The sequence below is a fragment of the Medicago sativa genome, chromosome 7 (assembly GCF_051527215.1).
Source record: "Medicago sativa cultivar Bolivia chromosome 7, Bolivia_mono, whole genome shotgun sequence".
NCBI classification, from domain to species: domain Eukaryota; kingdom Viridiplantae; phylum Streptophyta; class Magnoliopsida; order Fabales; family Fabaceae; genus Medicago; species Medicago sativa.
Window position 1 is genome coordinate 94,335,890 of NC_140755.1, and position 19,887 is coordinate 94,355,776.

Sequence of the window (19,887 nt, forward strand, 5' to 3'; positions counted from 1 at the left end):
GCACAATTTCCACTGGTCTTGAAGACAACTATTGACATTAATCTCACTAGATGACTACATTAATTCATAATTCTATACAAAGTACATCGACCGGGACCAAAGTCATCAAAATGGAACTTACTTTGTACAACTTGTTAGTATGTTTTACCTGTGCTTTCTACTTGTCACTAATGTTGCCTGTGCTTTCTACTTGTCACTAATGTTGCAATTGAACTAATTTTGAACCAATTGCTGACCTGAATCCTGGGCTTCTGCAGGATTAACCACCAGCGTTGGAGTGGACATGGATGGGTGAATTACGACTCGATGTTTCCAAAAATTGTTCAAGTCTTTGAGCAGCTAGGGCATTGCCACTGTGAAGGGGGAGAACAGTCAGTAAGAGCAATTAAGATTTAAGAGTTGCATATTATTCATTAAAATGCAATAATTAAGTACTTCCTCCTATAGGTGCAAAAATATCAATGTAGAATTTTGAATTATGGCTAAACATGATAATTGCGGAAAATATTTATATTTTCAGGGAGCAAAATATATTTTTAAGTCAACATAATATTTGAGCAAAGAATGAAGGACAGTGCAAAGTGAGAAAAAAAAAATTTATGTGCTCTTTCAATGCTGAGGTGTTGAGATTTCACAAGCTTTATACTCATCAAATCAGTGACTTATAAATAATGAAAGAGGATGTTACCAACACACACTTTTCAAGACACTCCCTCCTGTTGGTAAAAATTTAAATGAGACTCGCATAATAATAATAATAATAACAATAACAACAATAACAATAACAATAACAATAACAATAATAATAATAATAATATAGGCGTCACAAATTTAGTGAGTCTCGTCTGGATTTCAACCAATAGAAAGAAGTCTGTGGCGTGTTAGAGAATTTGTTGCTAGTATTTTTCATATTAAGTCAGATAAAAAATAAAGTCTACTTAATCATCATGAGACAGTACATAAATAGAACGTAAGGTATATAAATAGAATATTGTACGAAATTAGAGGACAGTGCCAATAGCAGTTTTTAGCATCGATGATAGTTCACCGGCTTTTTGTAAATGATCACAATTAATACCATAATCAATGAAGCAATTTTTAGGATAAAAAGGCATTCCATGATTCCAACACCAATATCTCCTTTATTTTGGAGAGACTAACTAAGACACCTGAAAATAATTATTTTTTGGTTTTAAAACAATTGTTCCTTAAGCTACTAAATGAAACCATCAAGATGACCAAGTCTAATTAACATTTGAGTATAAATTGGAGAATTGGTACTTGGAATTTCAACAAACATACCTTAAGGAGAATATATACCATGTTATGTGCATTGGGCTGCAGATCTCTTTACCAACTACTATCATTTCGCACCCAAACATCAGCTAATATCATATTCATGAGAACGATATCACGCTGTGTCTCAAGTTCCTTATTCTTTAATGCTACTGCAGTATTGACGTTCTGAACCATCATACAGTGCTTTTCACATAACGTCTCAAACTCCTTTTTGTAGTCAGACTGCAGCTGCAATATCTGGTTACGAAGTAACAGAATGTAAATTAAAAATAGAAAGTTGCAGTGCCCAACAGACAATATTGAAAAGGGATGGGACAAATGAACTGGATTATTGCTCATACTTTTTCCTCATGTGTCTTGACGGCGCATTCATTCATCTTTCTTATTCTCTCCATTTCAATTAGTAGTGGATCTGGGTCTGCAACATGGGGCATTTGATATGTCACATAATGAGCTTGAAAAGGATCACTGCTCATATATCCCGGATTAGTAATGTCATGAGGAACATGAATAGCATTTTCATTCCAGAGCGCATAACTGGAGGGTTGCGATGTCACAGGCGAAACAAAGGAAGAGCTAGCCAGTTCCACAGGGTCATACAGTGCTTGCAACCTTTCTTCAGACCCGCGTATGTAACGATGATCTCGACCATTATGATTTATAAATCTATCCAGAGGCATTACTGACCGAGATAAGTCCTCCATAAATGATGGACTAGCTGACAACGTCTGGAAGGTACAAGAAGCAGGTATAAATTATTGCAATGAAAACAGTGCATGCTACACAAAAAGATCGGTAATTGAAATACACAAATTACACATCAGTGAACTGTACATCTGATGTCAATGCATAATAAAATGTATAACTTTTAACAGCTAGTTAGAAAATGGAGGGTTTGAATCATATGCTTTTCGCCATCATCAAATAATGAAAGTACTGCTTTCAACGTTAGGTTCAAAGAGATTTTCGTATAGAGAAAGATAAAGTGCTGAAAATGATTCTAGTATAAAAGAAGTGATGACATTCCTATAGAAGAGCTAATGTAGTGGCTGTTAGAAGAAATATACCCTACAACACAATATTTCTGTAAGATGCATTTTTTTTTCCTTTAACATGTTGAAGAACCAGTTGACCTGAGATTAATACTTACATGACCAAATAATTGCTCAAAATCTCTACCACAGTAACTAAACCGAAGGCCAATAGGCTAGAAAGGTAGTTAAAGTACAGGCCCACATTACATACCAATAGAAATAGAAGAAAAGAAACAGTCCACACTAAACTTTCAAATGTTTTGCCATAAACTAATACAACAACAACAACCAAGCCTTATCCCACTAAGTGGGGTCGGCTACATGGATCAAATTACGCCATGGTGTTCTATCATAAACCATATTTGGATCCAACTCATTGACCTCTAAATCTTTTCTAATAGTTTCTCTTATAGTTTTCCTAGGTCTTCCTCTACCTCTTTTAATACCACGAAAAAAGAAGCAATCTAAAATCTTAACCTGCTGAATGGGGCGTACAGAATAAACTTTCAAATCTGTTAAAATGCACAAAAATAATAGAAAAGTAGAAAAAGGAAGTTGACCGGAATTTGTTGCATTGCAGCAACACAAAGATTATCAATAAAGACTAAAGAATAGCACCAAAAGACTTCTGGAACCAAAATTTACTAACCTGTGGGAATGGCGTCAAATTAGCATGTGACAGTTGCATATATGGTAAAGGACACTCAGCAAACCCTGAAGTAGTTGACACACCACATACAGGACTCACTGTACTGTACCGCTGTCTGACATCAGGAACAGCAGTTCTATCAAAAGTTACAGTATCTGTCTCGACATTGTGAAGTTGTGCAGGATGAGTTGACATATTCAAAGAATTGTCAATGTCAGTCAATTGATTCATTAAAGTTTGAGGATCTATAAAAACTCTGCCATCAAATTGTGTAATATCTGCATTTACAACGTGACTCTGTCTTTCCAAAGAACCTGTAACAGGGCTGACATAATTGATATCATTACTTGAATTGGGGACTTTATCCCAGTGCTCGAGGGATGAAACTTCAGCTGCTACCGAGTTCACGACATTTATTCTCTCATCTGCTTCAGATTCCATGGAAGTAGCATCTACTTCCATTTCCACAGACAAATTACCAGGGGTCTTTTGAGATGTAGAAATTTCATGAGCCATATAAGGTTCGTTATGAATGTTTTCTGTATAGATCTGGTCTTGTGAAAATAGTACTGTTGTGGGAGATTTTCTTGGAAGATCAGGGTCATTTGTGGCAGATTTTACAAGATTTAAAACATGAGGACGCTGAAAACCCTTTTGATTCTCCTCCTCTACCGAATCTTGCAGCTCAGGTGTCAAGGAGCCTGAACCACCATTTATAGTACTTCTCTCAACACATGGTTCATTTTGTAAACAGCTTGAAAAATCTTTCTCACACTTCTTCAGTACATGATAAACATCGGTGGCTTCTTCCTCCTTGCAATCGAAGTTCAAGTGCCGTTTTGCAAGATCAAGTGAATGTTTCCTATCAATCTTGTGTTTTAACAAAGAAGCTGCTATCCAACACTGGAAATACACATTTGGTTACACGACTTAGAACACAATGTGTAACATATTTCATACAAGTAATATCAAAGCATGTAAATGCTCAAATAAACAACATGCATAGACAAAAAATGTACAGTACTTGTCGCAACAAATTGGGCACAGTAAAGGTTTTGAACTGAATGTGATTTTTGATCAACCATACACTATGATCAGAAGCCAAGAAAAAACAAGAATGAAAATGCGACAGTCAAGATCAACCTTGGGGATTGCCGGAATTATTGTTAATATTTTGTACTCTTTTAACAAGGCTAGGGTACGACCTAGCTTTAGAGGTGTACAATGCCACTTGGATACCAGATTGAAACATTAGTTAAAAAATAAGAATTTGGAAGTGTGAGAGGACAGAGTGAGATACATGATAAAAAAGTATGTAAGCATCATATCAATTGATCACAATGTAGGGACCTGCATCTCAACCTATACCAGAATATATGTTGCTGGACGGATTCTACAAACATACTTTTTCAATCATTTTCCCCCAAATAAACCCCTAAATGAGCAACATTAAATGAACGTTAAAATGACCATAACTGTAGTGATCAACATTTTCATAATTCACACAACAGATTTTCTTATTCTTAACAGGTAGAAAATAAAGCAAAAAACAAGGAGGAAACTGTAAAATGGTTGGATCAATGACTCACTGTTGCTGACCCACCCTTGTTTGAGTCACATTTGTTTTATGAACAAAGAGGACTCAAACAAAAACGCATATAAGCTAGCAAGAAGTCAAATTATTGACTGGAGACAATAATAACCATAAGGAAAATGTTAAAAAGTGCCCTTAGGACTTTGGTTAAGGGAATAAATATAGAAATATTGTGTTAAAAAGTGGTGAATTCAATTTTTTAGAATTTAAAAAATTGTTCCCAATGCAAAATTACTACTTTGGCTGACCGTACTAATAAATAATAATAACAACGACAACAACAAAACCCAGTCCAATGGCTTCTTTCTTTCTCAAAAGATGCACAATGATTTACACACACACACACACACATAGATATATCATAAAAAAAGAACAAATACTTACCACAGATATTTCAAATGCATGCACTGTAGAAACTTCCCGGCAGTTAACGTTGTAATTTTCGAATACATACTCAAGAATCCTAATGGCAACAGCTTTGACATTTGTCTGCATATATGAAAGAAAAAATCAAATGATCAGGACAAAGCCGCAAAACAATCTTTCTAGTGTTATTGAAATATAATCAATATAATCCAGTGCCGATGTAAATCCAATACTGATCTGGGCAGCGATTCAGCATAATATCATAGTGGAAGGTTTGACCTTGCTAGTCATGACTCATGAGAGAAGTAGCTTTTATCAGGAAACCCTGACCTCAGCTAGAAGATGCAGCCAAGGGAGCTGCTGACCAGATTAGATTTTAGACCATGGATGCTGTTATCTGTTCATGGGAGTATAGTTTGACTTGTTGCCTTACAAGTTATGAGTTCATATATTGGTCTATGACTTTTGGTAAGTCGTCAATGATTTTTCCTAGCAAAATCTCAATATTACTACATTAGCAAAAAAGTTTCAATGACTCAATTTAGACTAATGCAGCTCCTATGAAAGTTTTCACAATAAAGCAAAACCATTTATGTTCAAGTAAAGGTTACTGAAGTTATTGAGATCCTACCGAAAAGTGTAGAACATCACAGAGACCAGATATATCAGGCTTTGACAAGAGTTTGGTACTCTTGGGCATGCCATGCAGTTTCTTTTGTTTTGGAATTTGTTTCTTCATTACAGCTGCTCCTGTCATTTCATCGGTCAAAGAATGTTTTATGGGGTCAGGTACGTTAGAAAACCCAATTTGTGCATGAAAACGAATCAGAAGTAGGATGTACCTTTCAGAAACAGTGGTAAGACGTGTTTCTTTTATTTGCAGAAAGGATAAAATTGATGGTTTGATTTAAAAAGTGTAGTGTGCATCAAGAAATAAATAAAGGGAAATGCTAACTTGTGCCCTTAAGGCACAAGTTAATGAACTAAACATAGAAATATTTTATTGGAAATTGTGCATTCCATGTTTTAGAAATTTAAAATCTTATATTTTCAAGACAATATTTAGCTTCTTAACTTGTGCCCTACGGGCACAAGTTAGCATGACCCATAAATAAATAAAAGACTACAAAAATTAAAAAGAAATTCAGCAGTACCATTGAATTTGCCTTTCCTTTTACCAGCACTTCGACTCTTCTTGTTCATCCACTTTTTTTTCAGATGCTTGGAATCAACAATTTCCTTGGACAGTTTCCTTCTTTTTGGGTCAATATTATCCTTGGTGATTGCCCTCTCCTCAGGATCTACATTATCCTTGGACACGTTCTTTCTTATGGGAAAAACATTATCCATGGACTCTGTCCTTTTCTTCCTTATAATGGCATCATTTTCATATTCAGGTCCTTTCACTGTGTGAGGAAAATGTTCAACTGTTTTTCTGATCCTTTGAGACGAAACAGGCAAAAAATTCCAGTGAGGATTCCTTCCTTTGAGGAGATCACTCCAGGAAAAAGCATGTGTATCATTGCCCAATTTCATCATTTCCCTCTCTCCTAGAAGTGAAATGTTCCTTGCATATTCCCCGCCATTCTGCTTTACTCTCGATATGAAAGACTGTCCGTGAGAATCAGTGGCATCGCTATCACAGGCCAATTTGGATGATAATTCACAGATTACATCATTTAGAATTGACTGATCAGAGATGCCTGAAGCTGAGACTGAGGTGCCACTTCCATGTAAGTCATCAAACTTACTAAACAGATAAGAGGCGCCCCATTTAAGCAGGGTGTGAATACTGCTCTGGTTTAGCTGCATATTTCTGTCGAGAGCTATACCCTCTTTTGCAAGCGCTAAAACCTTTTCTTCAACAGTGAAGTATGAGTACAATCTCAAAACTGTTAGCTGTTTGAAGTTTGCGCTGATTGACATTTTTTGTACGCATTTTAGGTCATTTTGCGGGTCCAAATCACTGTCAAATAATATAATAGTATCCACCGATGAGAGCTTAATGCTAGAGGTACAAGCACGGTTCTCTATCAAGAAAACAAATGTTCCACTTTCTCTATCATTAAATGTGTCCAAAGCAGCTTGATTCTTTGAAGGAATGTAATCCTTGCAATATCGTACATAGCAATCTTCTCCAAATCTATGACAGAGAACATCATCCAAAATATCTCCAATTGATCTAGAACCACAACTAGACTGCAGTTTTTATAAAATTAAAAAAAAATGAGGAAAGAAAGAAACAAATAATTAAATCCTTGAGAATATAAAAATACACCAGTCTTTAACCATGAAGATAATTGACCACAATGTGAAGCATAGTTTTGTGAGAAAAGGAATTCTCATATCTCTAGCCCCTTTACAGGAATTGCAATTGATAACAAAAAGAAGCCAGTAAATAAATGCATTAGCAGGGTGAGTAAACAATTATTGACACTATTTCTGAACTCAATAATTGCTCACCTAGATAAACAAGGCTAACAAAGTAATAGAATTGCCAAAGAATGAGACGCTGCTCAAAGTTTGTGCATCTCATTGAAATCATATCACTGTAATTGTAAAAGACAAAGCAATTCCATTTGAGTATCCGACATTCAACTTTAAAATCGCTTTTTGAAATTTCAGTAACAACTGATTAAAATAGGAGCATACAACGTTTATATATGTCAGTCCAGGCCTTGCTACTTTCCGAATAAAATAAACAAACGCTGAAAAATCACTGGTCAACTCCCAACATTATTTCTGAGAAATTCAATTATGTGACAGATCGGCACCAAATGGTAGACCCACAGCTAATTACTTTTTAATATTTCTTTAATATCAAACCGTATAATAGTCTAAGGCATTGTTCAAAAACCACAAACATTTAATCAATGATCGTCAACTAGGACAAAACATAGGTGCAGTTTTCTTGTATGCTGCTTGTATTGTTCTCCAATTCAACACCTGAATTATATATCTAATAGCATAAACAGAACCATTTCAAATTTAAACTCCACTCAAAATTCTAAAACTTAGTAGACATAAATTATTTACATAATAAAACCAGCATTTTATGTCTGAGATAGGACATAAGGAACTTTAACAACATCTCAAGGTAAATAGATAAAGAACCAAAACATTTAAGTTTGGGAGTTTGGAGGGGATGGGAAGGCTTTAGGGGTTCGGAAATATAGGAAAAAATAGAGAAATCTTTCACATTTTTTGAAAGAGTATTTTTGTAGAGAATGATAAATTAATGCTTATGATGAATATATTTTTAATTTTAAGAATATTATAACAACGTATGATGAATATACTTAATCCAAAATGGCTGTGCCTTAAATAATTACAAATGATCAAACATGATCTGTCTTAATGAGGTAAAACTGCATCATAGCACAGCCAAGAAATCAGCATCAAAGCTCTTTCTCAGTATAACATGAAATGAACAAACTCGCAGGAATACAAGAAATAAAACAGACAAACAAGAAGCATGGGACCACAAAAGGTAATCACCTGAAATAATATGATCACTCTTAGCTTACGACTTTTAGCTTCAAAAAGGATCTTTTCAAGAAGTTGCAATTTTCCACTTGCTTTTATTCCAATATCAAAATGCTCTTCAACAGGCAGACCTCTAGTGACTAAATTATTCAGTGACGGGTTGAGGAGATAAGGATGGTTGCAGCACTGTAAACAACAACACATGTGCAATTATCATTATGAAGCCCTATTGACAATTCATTTAGAGCTACTGCTTTCATAAAAGTTGAGTAAGTATTAATCATGAAAGGAAGGTTTAACTAAAAGTTGGTTGGCAGCCAAATTTATTCAGCTTATCTGCTTCTTATTGTGCCTACCTTCTTTGTTGAGATGACAAGCTCACGGAGGGCACCAACAGAGTCGGACCTTTGGCCAGAGCATAACAACATTGAGTTTGAAAGCAGCATTGAACAATACTGCTTAAGCTGCATACTGGAAAACTGGGCAGGAACCCAATACTCTATAAACCTGCTGGAGACAGAATTGCATTTCAATACAGTATATTGTTCCAATTCACTTTGCAAATTGGAGATGCTTCCAGATGAGAAATGTAACTCATCATGTCCAGACTTAAGGAATGAAAGCAGTTTGATGTAATCTCGATCTTCCTGAAAATCCGTCAGACAGAAGTCATTACAATGAAAAATATCAATATTGAGCACAAGCAGTATTATTGAAATTGTCACCTTGATTTGTCCACTAACGAGAAGAAGCCTTCTTATGTCAGCTGCTAGAATACTGAAATTGTCAATGTGTCTTAAAATCATGGGTCGCTGGCATTCATCAATTACTATTGCTTCCCATGGAATGCATCTTAGAGCATGTAAGTCCTGCATATTTCATTAAAACATAACGAACACAGAATATTAATGGTACGGTGAAACTTTTGGTATATGAAAAAAAACTCAAATTGTTTCTGAAAATCACTTATATAACGAAGCTGTTGGGTTAGATATATGAATATACCTCACTGATACTATCAGATGATGATAGTAATATTTGAAATAAAATACCACCATCTTCATTATAAAAATCTAATGCCCTGATTCTACGGCGTACATCTTCCTTTCCCTTGTAAACTACAAGATTGGCAGATGGTGCCAAATGTAAGAATTCAGTTTCCCATGCAGAGAGGCCAGTAGAAGTTGAGATGATGAGAAAAGGCTTTTTCACATCGCAACTCAACGATAATATAAACAAAATCATCTTCCTAACCCGCTCCTGCAAATGTAGTTTAACAATAAATCAGGTATTCTACTGTGGAATCTGAATAATTCACCAACCATTGCAAACTCCAGCCTCTAGCTTATACATTTGACACTTCAAAAATTAGTGTAATATTTTTCTTACAGCATGTCTTCATATTAATCTAGCTAAAATTCTTTTTCAATTATAAACATACAACAAGACAAGTAAAAGCTGCAATGTTTGGATGCTTATTAAAGATGAATGTCAAAAGGTTGATGCTTCGGTGCAGCTTATTCTTGATTAGAAGGAGGTTGGTTTGTGTGGCTGTTTTGGATGACCTTTTGATGGTAGTTTTCTGGAGGGAGGGGAAAAGGTTGTATACAAATTCATCTTGTCTATTCTCCAAGATACCGAAAAATAAGACAAGTGGAGCAAGAAATCTACGATAATAGCTATTACACACTTTTTGTACTTTTGGTATTTATCAAGTACGAGGCTAGAGAATAAAGCACTCTTACAAGAAACTTACAAAAGAAAACACTTAGGGTGTGTTTGGATGGAGGGTTTAGGAGGGGAAGGGAGGGGAGGGCTTACTTTTCTTTTTTAAATTACGGACATTATAAAATGATTTTTAGAAAATTAAATTAACAACATGATAAATGATTATATAGTACTTCAAAAACACATAATTTATTTTAAAAAAACATTTTACGTTGTTCGTAATTTAAAAATTAAAAGTGAACCCTCCCTTCCCTTCCCCTCCTAAACCTTCAATCCAAACACACCTTTAGAAACCAAGATATTGAGGGGTGCATTTGAACATAAAGCTTAATTAAGCACTTATTGCATAAATGTTTATCTGTATAAATTATTTCTATAATCAAAGAGAGAATCGGATTAAACTATTTTCATATAAATTGTGTTATTTTCAAAAGCAGTTCTAGGGAGCTGCGGAAAACAGTTTAGAAACATGTCATAAATTATTTTCATAAGCTCTCCCAAATACTTAGCCAAGTACTTAGTATTTCGTAAGATAAGCCCAAATAAGCTGTTCCAAACTTGCCTGTTTTTGAATCATATGCTCTTTAAATGAGGTACCTCAAGCATCAAAAGTTTTATTTAATTACAGAGTATCTAAAGAGATGAATATTAATGTAGAAAACAAGCATGAAAAGCTAAGAAAATTGATTATATAAGATGAAAACAAGAGTGTATGGAGAAAAAATTACCTGGTCAATTTGATCATCAACAATAACAGCACGCTGACCTTTGTGCCAATGCATGCGCAGCCTGTTCACATAACTCAAATGCTGGTTATACAATCCTGGTGAATCTCCAGATGATAGCTCTGATAATTCAGTAAAGGAAACTTTACTCTCCTGCAAGGTCAAACAAACTGCCCGTTAGAGAAATACACCAGTGCTATAAAATATAAATCTAAAACATGATTGTTCAAGATGTGAAGAGCTACATTTAGCCCACCAAGTCAAAAGACGTTCTCTTTCTGTTGTGAAAGTAAGTATCATCTGATAAATAATTGTGTCATTATAATAAGTGACTGAAAGTATCATCTGATAAATAATTGTGTCATTATAATAAGTGACTTAAATTCTCCAGTGACAGGTTATTTTTCTCCACTTTGACATGTTATCAATGTATTTATCTGAAAAGCTAATGAACACTTGGGACCAGGAAGCAACAAATTTAGACTAGTGATAATTACAGGCAATAATGCACCGCCATCCCTACTCTCGTATTTATCTCATTCACATTTTAACTTTAACCGATCAAATTTCTTACAAAATAACCCAGTTGAACAAAGCTACTGGAATCTTTATATAATAATACATCACTCCAGACTGAAGACACGTTGACAACTTCAGAAGCAACAAATTAAGTGATCATTTAATGTTGCCACGAGTGCTTGAAGTGCATTTTCTGAGTTTACAAAACTTTCAATTGAACGCATGCATGAAAACCAGCTCAGATTAAAATCAATTCTTAATATCGAAGTAAAAGAAATTATGCTTATCCATACATATATTATATGTTTTCATTCTCTTTTGAGAGACAGCAAAAATTGAGTAAATAGCCAATTTTGACCCTAAAATTGTAGCAGTCAAACAATTTGGCTTCCAAATTAACAAAATTTCAAAATGATCCCTGAAATTGAAAATCGTTTATCACATTAATTCCTTACGGAAAATTTCATTGATTGATCCAAAAACTAACATGATCGAAGATATTCAATTTCATGGATCATTGTGGAATTACAATTTGTAGGGACCAAATTGTCGAAGCCTACAATGATACAATCTCAATAAAGATGAGAATGGTCTCTTGAGTAAATTTAAACAAAAAACTTGAAAATTAAAACTTTTATAAAGATGACGACATTATCATGAACAATAACAAAAAATAAATTATATTCAGTTAAATAAAGAGGACCTCATTAGCTTCAAAAGAAGCTGACGGTCCATCTGATTTCTTTTGACGATTTTCATAATTGTCCACGAGTTCCTTGCCTTTAGATGAAGTCATAAAGGAAGCGTCGTCTAACTCCCATGTAACATGATCATAACCAAGACCAGTCCATTTCACAAGCCATTCATATTGGCAAACTAAATCATTGTCATCATTCCCATCAAAAAGGTGAGCATTTTTCTTTGACAATATAATTTTCCTTTTTAGCAGCAACCGGTGAGGTATACTCCAATCTTTTTTCCACCGGACAACCTGGTAATTTGATGTTTAAAGAAGAAACATTGTTAATGGATACATCTAAAGAAAGTACTAACTAAAAAAAATGTTTTGTTGAAACCGAAATGACTGATTCATCCAATCCTTAAAGAGTTTGGATAATAACAAAGTTTATAATGTATGTTTAACCTTTTTTGTCATGTACAGACTGAAATCAACGTAACATGATATTTTAAAAATGAAAAGTTCTTATTTTCATGAACCTTCTTTTGACATTAAGAAAAATCTCTGAGAATGAGTTAACTAAGAGGAAAGTAAAGTATGAAGTGTCTCATGATAAAGGACTTTACACTCAATCCATCGAAAGATATATAAGACTGAAGATTTCATCTGTCTGCCTTATGCATAGTGCTTCCTATGCAGATACTAAAGTGTGTCTAATAAAAGATTTTGACTATTCGCTATCGATTTTGGATTCTCGGATCTCATCGCTGATAACGGAGTTAGGGTATAATTTCATTTAACTTGGAGGTTGAAGTCAATTCATCTTAGCTAACTTTTTTAAAAAACTTATTGAAATAATTTATATTTACAAAAACCTGATAAGACCCTTATTTGTGTCCTATCTCATTTTCATGGTTAAGAAAATTTAATTCAACCTCCCTTATATTTTTCCCTGTTCACTTTAATGTTTATCCGTGTAAGAATATGAACAGTGACTTAACCTGTTTTGTATTCTTATACTTTTTCAAAAGCTTTGGAGCCTCAATAAGAATTTGCTTTTCTGGAATCCAACAGTTGTGAGCATGAGCGAGGTCCTGATACTTGACAAAATACTCCCTTTGGATCACTAGCAACAAGTTATAAACTAATTATAATTAATAACCAAATTTACTAGGATCTAATATATATTCCATGAACAATAAGTATAGGTGAAACATAACAGCAAAATTTAGGGGAGGTAGGAAAAAATTTATAAACCGTACCTTTATCTTTTGAAACGACTTCTCGGGAATCCAATATGGATTCTACCCCTTTAGAAACAGAATGCACACCAAGCTTTATTTTTTTCTCAACACACCAAAGGCAATGCCAAAACCCTATAGGAAGAAATTTGAGAAGAGGATCCAAACAAGACGGGTGATACCTCCTTTGACATCCTTTACCACAACAGAACCTAAAATATAGTTCCACGTCAACAAACAAAAGCATAATATGTCTTAATAAATAATGCTTAAGTTAATTTAAACAAATACAGACACGCATAAAACCATTTTCCATTATTTGACATAAAGAAAGTTGCCGTTGAAGAGGAATTATGTTAGGGAATGTTTTCTACAATGCTAGAAATACCAAAGAAGAATATAGGATTTGAGAGATAGGGCAAAGTTCATCGTGGATTCGGTAGATATTCAAAAATCCTCATGGACATTTAAAAAAAAGAGGCTAAAAAATGCATTACATTTGTCCAATCAAGTAACATAAAATTTAAGTATCATACATGACCATCATCACAAGCAAGTGTTTAATTTTGACCAGAAGAGACTAATACGTTGTCAAAACCACAAATAATTGAATCGGTAAAGATAGAATCAACATTGTTATTATCAAAGTATACAAGATAGTACTGCACAGTATAGCAAATGTACAGTAAGATTATGGCAAACACAGAGCTGCTGTTAATATAAAAATGCTGCAAAGTTAAAAATATACACAAGCAGTTTAGAGCATATACAAGCATGGAGGAAATGAAAGGAAACAGAAATATAAAATGTTCTTGCAAAAAATAAGTTACAGAAGAAATCATGGAGAAAAAGGCAAGAATTGAACTTCTAAGTAGCAAAACATTTATGAAGGAGAAGAGCATAGGATTATAAGGTGAAAAAAGGACTCAATCTACAATGAGCTGAATTCCAGAAACTTACAAGAGTGTTCCTTCAAGCAAACACTTGTCACATACAATATCTCCATCTCCTTTTCCATTTTTCCCATGAGGATCCACTCGTGTTTTTCCTTTGTATTCTTCCGCCAATTTCTTGACACACTTTGAAAAGGAACTCCCTCCATCCTATCAAGATGTATAAGTTCAAATCAACGCAGCAACTTACAAATAAATGTGAAAACAGAATGCAATTCTTGACCCCAAAAACAAGGATTTGAGTTTGACACCTCTAAAATCAGCAAGTTGCTTTAGAATGTGAAGTGAGTGATAATAAGTGGAAAATGTTATACTTTAGTGTAATAGAAACGGTGATTTTTGAAAAACCTTTAAACAAAACACACTAGAGAATATCACATTGTAAAATTTGCACTTAAACTGTAAGATTTAATAATAAATACTATAAACCGTGAGGGTCATGAAAATATAATACTAATGAAAATAAAATAATTCTCTGAGGCACATGTATCAGAGTTCGTTAAGTACTTATAATCAAATGAACGAATCCATGTCCATGAGACGGTTAATTTGACCTTATAACTTCAAAGGTCAAAGGTCAGAGGTCAAATTTCATCAGAGACGGTTGTAAAATGACTATTAGTGTCACTTTAATCAATAAAAAAAAATATCTTCTTCCCCAATTTAAAAAAAAAAAAAAAAATTAACAAATCAATAGTTGATATTTTGTGCACATGCATAATAGATCATGCATAAAATGAACAAAAGCGGCTTGTTCAGGCCACATCACTGAGATATTGGATAGGCTCTGACACTATCTTAAAATTTGTGGTTGAGTCTAACACAGCCTCACAAAACCAGATTGTGAGGTGAGGACCACCCCCGTGTATAAAACACATTTTCAGGTTCCAATGTGGGAATCTCAACACTACATAACACCCACATTTCGATAAAAGTTGTGTCCCTCACCGACACACGACATTGACGCATGTAACATTTGATTATTCTATTTTCTCAAATTATTACGAGACGTAACAGTATCATGTCTGTGACAACCTTAAAATAAACAGGCAATCTGAGAATATAAGCAACATAAGAAAAAATTAACGAAATCACAAAAACCTACATCAGTAACACGATCCCTCTTCCTAGCTGTCATGTCACGGACAAAAATCTCGTCCTCTTGAAGAATAATTTTCAAGCGATCACGTAGCACCTGAAAACACAAAAAAGGGGGAAAACCCTATTTAACCTTTGCAAAAACAGCTCAAAACTCAAAACTCAAACAACGTTCTTGTTACCTCGTCTCTTAAAAAACAAAACACAAAACCATTCATAAAAAAACGTTTCAAAAAAAAATATACAAAACCCTATGCATGATTCAAACAACATTAGCTTACTTGTTCTGTGAGTATGTTCAACAACGTTACTCTTTCTTCTTAATCGTTGATTTTCTTTAAGAAAACGAGGGAACAATGTGGTGTGAGGTGAAATTTTGCTAGAGAATTTTATGCAAAAAAGGTTAATGTGACTTTATAGTGATTTTTTGGACCCTACAGGTTTTAAGGTAAAGAAAACATTAAGAATGAAAATGACGTGCGAAGGAAGAGGAAGAGTCTTGCGAAAAAGGTGACACACACACACAAGAATGGAGGTGTGGAGAAGGACTGTGCTGGTGGGCCATGGTGTGTGCGTTTTACACGCCCACTACTTTCTATACGTGTCTTGCTGTAATACGTGGGTTTTAGGTTTTTAGCTTGTGGACTAAAGGGTCTAAAAAATAGAATTAAAAACATATTTTGATCATATTTTTTAGTCTGTACAAAGACAATTGATAGTAACATATAAAATGTTGGTGAATTTGTCTCAATTAATACATAATTAAATACTATGTGCATTAACAAGTGTGAAACAGTCAACAAAATCATTTATTATGGACCCATGAGGTATATGATTTTAAACTTTTAATTTATTAAAGGGTCATGTTAACCAGTGCCCCGAGGCACTGGTTAGAGAAGTCAAAAAGAAAATTTTAAATAAAAAAAATACTTTTTCAGTTTTTAATGCACTGATTACACACCTCTCAATGCAAATGTTACTATATTTGACCCTTAACCAATGTCCTGGGAGCACTGGTTAACATTTTCCTTTATTAAATGCAAAATTTCTAAGAATATGTTTCTATATTTGGTTTCTTAAAAAAAAAAATTATGGATGATTTCTTAACTTGTGCATTAAGTATTTTCCTAAGTTTTATTAGTTTTAGATAATTAATTTTTTTTTAAAGGAAAAGATATACTTATAGCATTTCATTAATAATCAGAGAGTTTATACCAACGACCACGATAATAAATATTGGGACTAACTGATAATGTAGCAACCCCAGCAAGGGTGTGACCTCATTTACTTGTCACCTGTTAAACTCGACCTTAAAGTTTAGGAAGTGTGTGTCGAAGAGACTCTGGCATGATAAAATCACTTGGCCAAATTTTGTAACATCAATTCGACGAAGGTGAAAGGAGTCGGTTATAATCTTTGAATCCAAGGTGGTTGTTGGTGTTATTTTGTGGTGATTAAACATTGATGATTAACATTGTTAGACAATAAATCTGCATCATCACATGTTAATATCATATGGGTCGTATTTGTCACTGGAGTTAAGTGGAAGTATTTGTCTATCAGCTCCATCACAACCAACTAATATAGATGCAAAATTGGCTGAGTTGAATCGGTTCTCATATGACAGTTGACCATAACTACCAAGTCTAAACGAGTTTGGATGTTGGTATAGGCCATGTTGAGTTTGTGGTAATACTTAGGGCTCAAATGACTGTATCGAAGATTTTATTAAGTCAGAAGTCATAAAACCACTTTCCTATATATATATATATATAGCACGACATGGGAGGTGTTTACGAAGAGAGAAGATAATATATAATGTTTGACATCAACTTCGGTTTGAAGGGCAAAAACATGGATAACACATACACTCCTCTAAAAACAGGGATATGGAGAACATGAATCGTTAGGCGTTGGTCAACCGATGGACAATTAGTTGTAACATTAATATCTTCCTCTTAGCTCAGCCGTAAGAACAAGATATTAACATACTAAATAAGAACGTGCATGTAGGCATATTCCATAGATATAGAATTATGGAGGATGTGGTTAGTGGTTAACTAATATTGAGATTCATACTATAGAACAAATGTTGCTTTGGGCAACTTATTATACCAACTAACTCAACCAGTAATAACACACGATATAATGATTTGAAGGTGGGCAGTCTTAAATTTACAAGTCAATAGCTATAATTGTAGACCAAATATTGAATCAAACTTTACAATAACTTTCTCGTTGACCAACTTCAAAACCAATAAATATAAGAATCAATAGAAGAAAGAAGGTTTAAGCACACTTTTAGACTTTTGGGATCTCTATTGTTATTTTTCTAAAGTTTTATTGTTATATTTTAAAATTCAGTTTTTTTTTTCGCCTATTTCAATCATTTATATCTAATCCTAGCAAACATGCTTACCCTAATTCCCAACCCCTAACCCTACTTTTTTGGCTCCAATCTATCCAGACCGTTGGATCATTGTAATTAGGGGAGGTTATCATATCAGTCGTTGATCAAATCTCACTCCTTGAAATTTGATTCACGTGCATAGGGAACCTAACCCTACTTTTTTGGCTCCAATCTATCCAGACCGTTGGATCATTGTAATTAGGGGAGTTTATCATATCAGTCGTTGATCAAATCTCACTCCTTGAAATTTGATTCACGTGCATAGGGAAGATGAGTCTCGTTCTCTTCCCTTCTAGCGTGTAATTTCCAAGGCTTTTTCTCTGTCATTCAAGCGCTGCTTTCTCTCTTCCTCAAGCTTCTCCCTGTCCACCACCGCCTGCCCTCACATGGTCATTGGCCTCAACCTCAACACACCGCCTCTACACTTTCCCGTCGGCAACGCTGCCTCTCCCATCTTCTGCCTCACATGTTGTTTATTGCCTCCCTCTGTCGTCTCATCTTCCACGCCGTCAACCGCCGTCGTAGCACCTTCATCTGCTTCTTCGATCACTCTCTGTATTTTGAATCATCTCTGTCTCTCCACCGCTCTCATCTGCTTCTTCGATCAATCTCAGCATCTCAATTTGTTTACTCATTCCTTTCATTGATTTGCATTATCTCCGTGAGTGCACACTACACGGTATAGCTCAAATTTCTTTCTTTTTTTTTTAAAAATTTTGTTTATAGGATTTTTGAGGAGATAATCATGATTGGTTGATAGTTTAGGAAAAATTTGATTTTGAGCTTATTTTGTATACCCATTGATCTTGATTTGTATGTTTTCGGTATGGTATGGGGTTGATTCTTCATTTTTGGTAGTTGATGATAATATTGTTTTTAGTTTGTATTGCTTTGTTGTATCGGTTCAATCGTGACTCAAAAAAAAAGATAGCTGAATGATTTTTGTCTCTAGAAAAATTTGATTGTCTATAGATCTCTCGAATATCGCAAATATAGACAGATGGATTTGGTGTAGTTTTTTGAGATATGGGGGGTCTATCAAATTTGATAGGCTAGACTATTATTTGTAATGTTAATTAGAGTATATTAGTGATTATATAATACAAGCTGAAATTATTCAGATCGATAGATTTATATAACTAGATAGTTTAATTCAAATGTTGAAGAGGATGAGAAGGTGAAAATTTGATAGGTTTATTTCTCTCTCAGCTATTTCACATTTTCCTCTTCTTTTTTTTTGTTATTTTGATTTAGTTTTTTATAGCTTTCGTCTCATTATGCCGTGTCTTTTTTGTTGGGTATTTTATTTTCAGAATTTGAGGCGGAAGAAGTGAGCGTGCAAAATGAGTGAGCGTACAATTACAAAACTATTTTGGGTTGAATTTCTAATTTATAGTCCTTCGATGCTAAGATAATCTTTATGGTAATGGGTTTTAAGTTTTTAATTGAAAATTTGTGCATTTTCTTCGTTTCTTTAACCCATCTTCTTATTGTTCCATTTATCTTGGTTTTTATTCTTTCCTTTCTGAAATGAAGTTTCTAAAAAATCCATATTGTTGGCAGAAAGCTCGCTGTGATAGCTTACGTGTCGGTGATTACTGCTTTCGCTCAATGTTGTTGCAGCTCACGGTGACAATTTTGCAGTGGTGATTACCTGTAGCAGCCCGCAGTGATAGTATGTTTCACAATGGTATACTTCTTGCATTATTTTTAGGTTTTGGTTTAGTTTTTTTTGTTGTCGTTGTTTATCTGAGTTGGTTTACTTCTCAAATTTCACTTTTTTTTATTGTTTCTTACTTTTTCTTAATTTGATCTGTGACAGGTGTATACAACGAGCAATTGAGTTTTGGAGTAGTGCAGGTTATTTTTTATATACACAACATATTTTTTATAAGGCTTTTTTTGAGATTGTGATAAAAGATATTATATTAAACGGGAAGCAAGATGAGCTCAAAAGTTTTCCAGATGGTTGGAATTAATTAGTTTCAAATCAAAATTTATTTGGTTCTACATACACTGAGTGCAAAAAGATCGGGTGTCAAGTTTAGAGACTTAAAAACAAATGATAAATTTGTTATTATTTGATCTATGATTGCTTATTAAGGG

General features: G+C 34.1%; 1 protein-coding gene across 2 annotated transcripts; it reads right to left on the bottom strand.

The window, feature by feature from the left end:
* Positions 1 to 15: 15 nt before the first annotated feature.
* Positions 16 to 15,755, bottom strand: LOC146910530 (uncharacterized). 2 transcript variants are annotated; one of them, XM_085731120.1, is made up of 19 exons: positions 15,653 to 15,755; positions 15,379 to 15,468; positions 14,281 to 14,423; positions 13,342 to 13,532; positions 13,081 to 13,205; positions 12,104 to 12,391; positions 10,885 to 11,034; positions 9,434 to 9,688; positions 9,154 to 9,297; positions 8,785 to 9,075; positions 8,441 to 8,614; positions 6,097 to 7,141; positions 5,574 to 5,692; positions 4,961 to 5,065; positions 2,983 to 3,885; positions 2,652 to 2,810; positions 1,641 to 2,027; positions 1,303 to 1,536; positions 16 to 353 (listed from the first exon to the last, which is right to left on the bottom strand). In XM_085731120.1, the coding sequence occupies exons 2-18, from the start codon at positions 15,409 to 15,411 to the stop codon at positions 1,351 to 1,353; spliced, it is 4,698 nt and encodes a 1,565-aa protein (XP_085587246.1). In that variant the 5' UTR covers positions 15,412 to 15,468; positions 15,653 to 15,755; the 3' UTR covers positions 16 to 353; positions 1,303 to 1,350. The 2 variants fall into 2 exon arrangements, with proteins under 2 accessions (XP_085587246.1, XP_085587245.1); XM_085731119.1 differs by lacking the exon at positions 2,652 to 2,810.
* Positions 15,756 to 19,887: the final 4,132 nt, after the last annotated feature.

Bases quoted from the DNA above. Each gene is read 5' to 3' on its own strand.
- LOC146910530 (XM_085731120.1), bottom strand. From the start codon at position 15,411: ATGACAGCTAGGAAGAGGGATCGTGTTACTGAT. The intron at 13,206-13,341 runs GTACGGTTTATA...ACTTGTTGCTAG, and splicing joins AGTCGTTTCAAAAGATAAAG to TGATCCAAAGGGAGTATTTT. The intron at 8,615-8,784 runs GTAGGCACAATA...TGTTGTTTACAG, and splicing joins TTGTCATCTCAACAAAGAAG to TGCTGCAACCATCCTTATCT.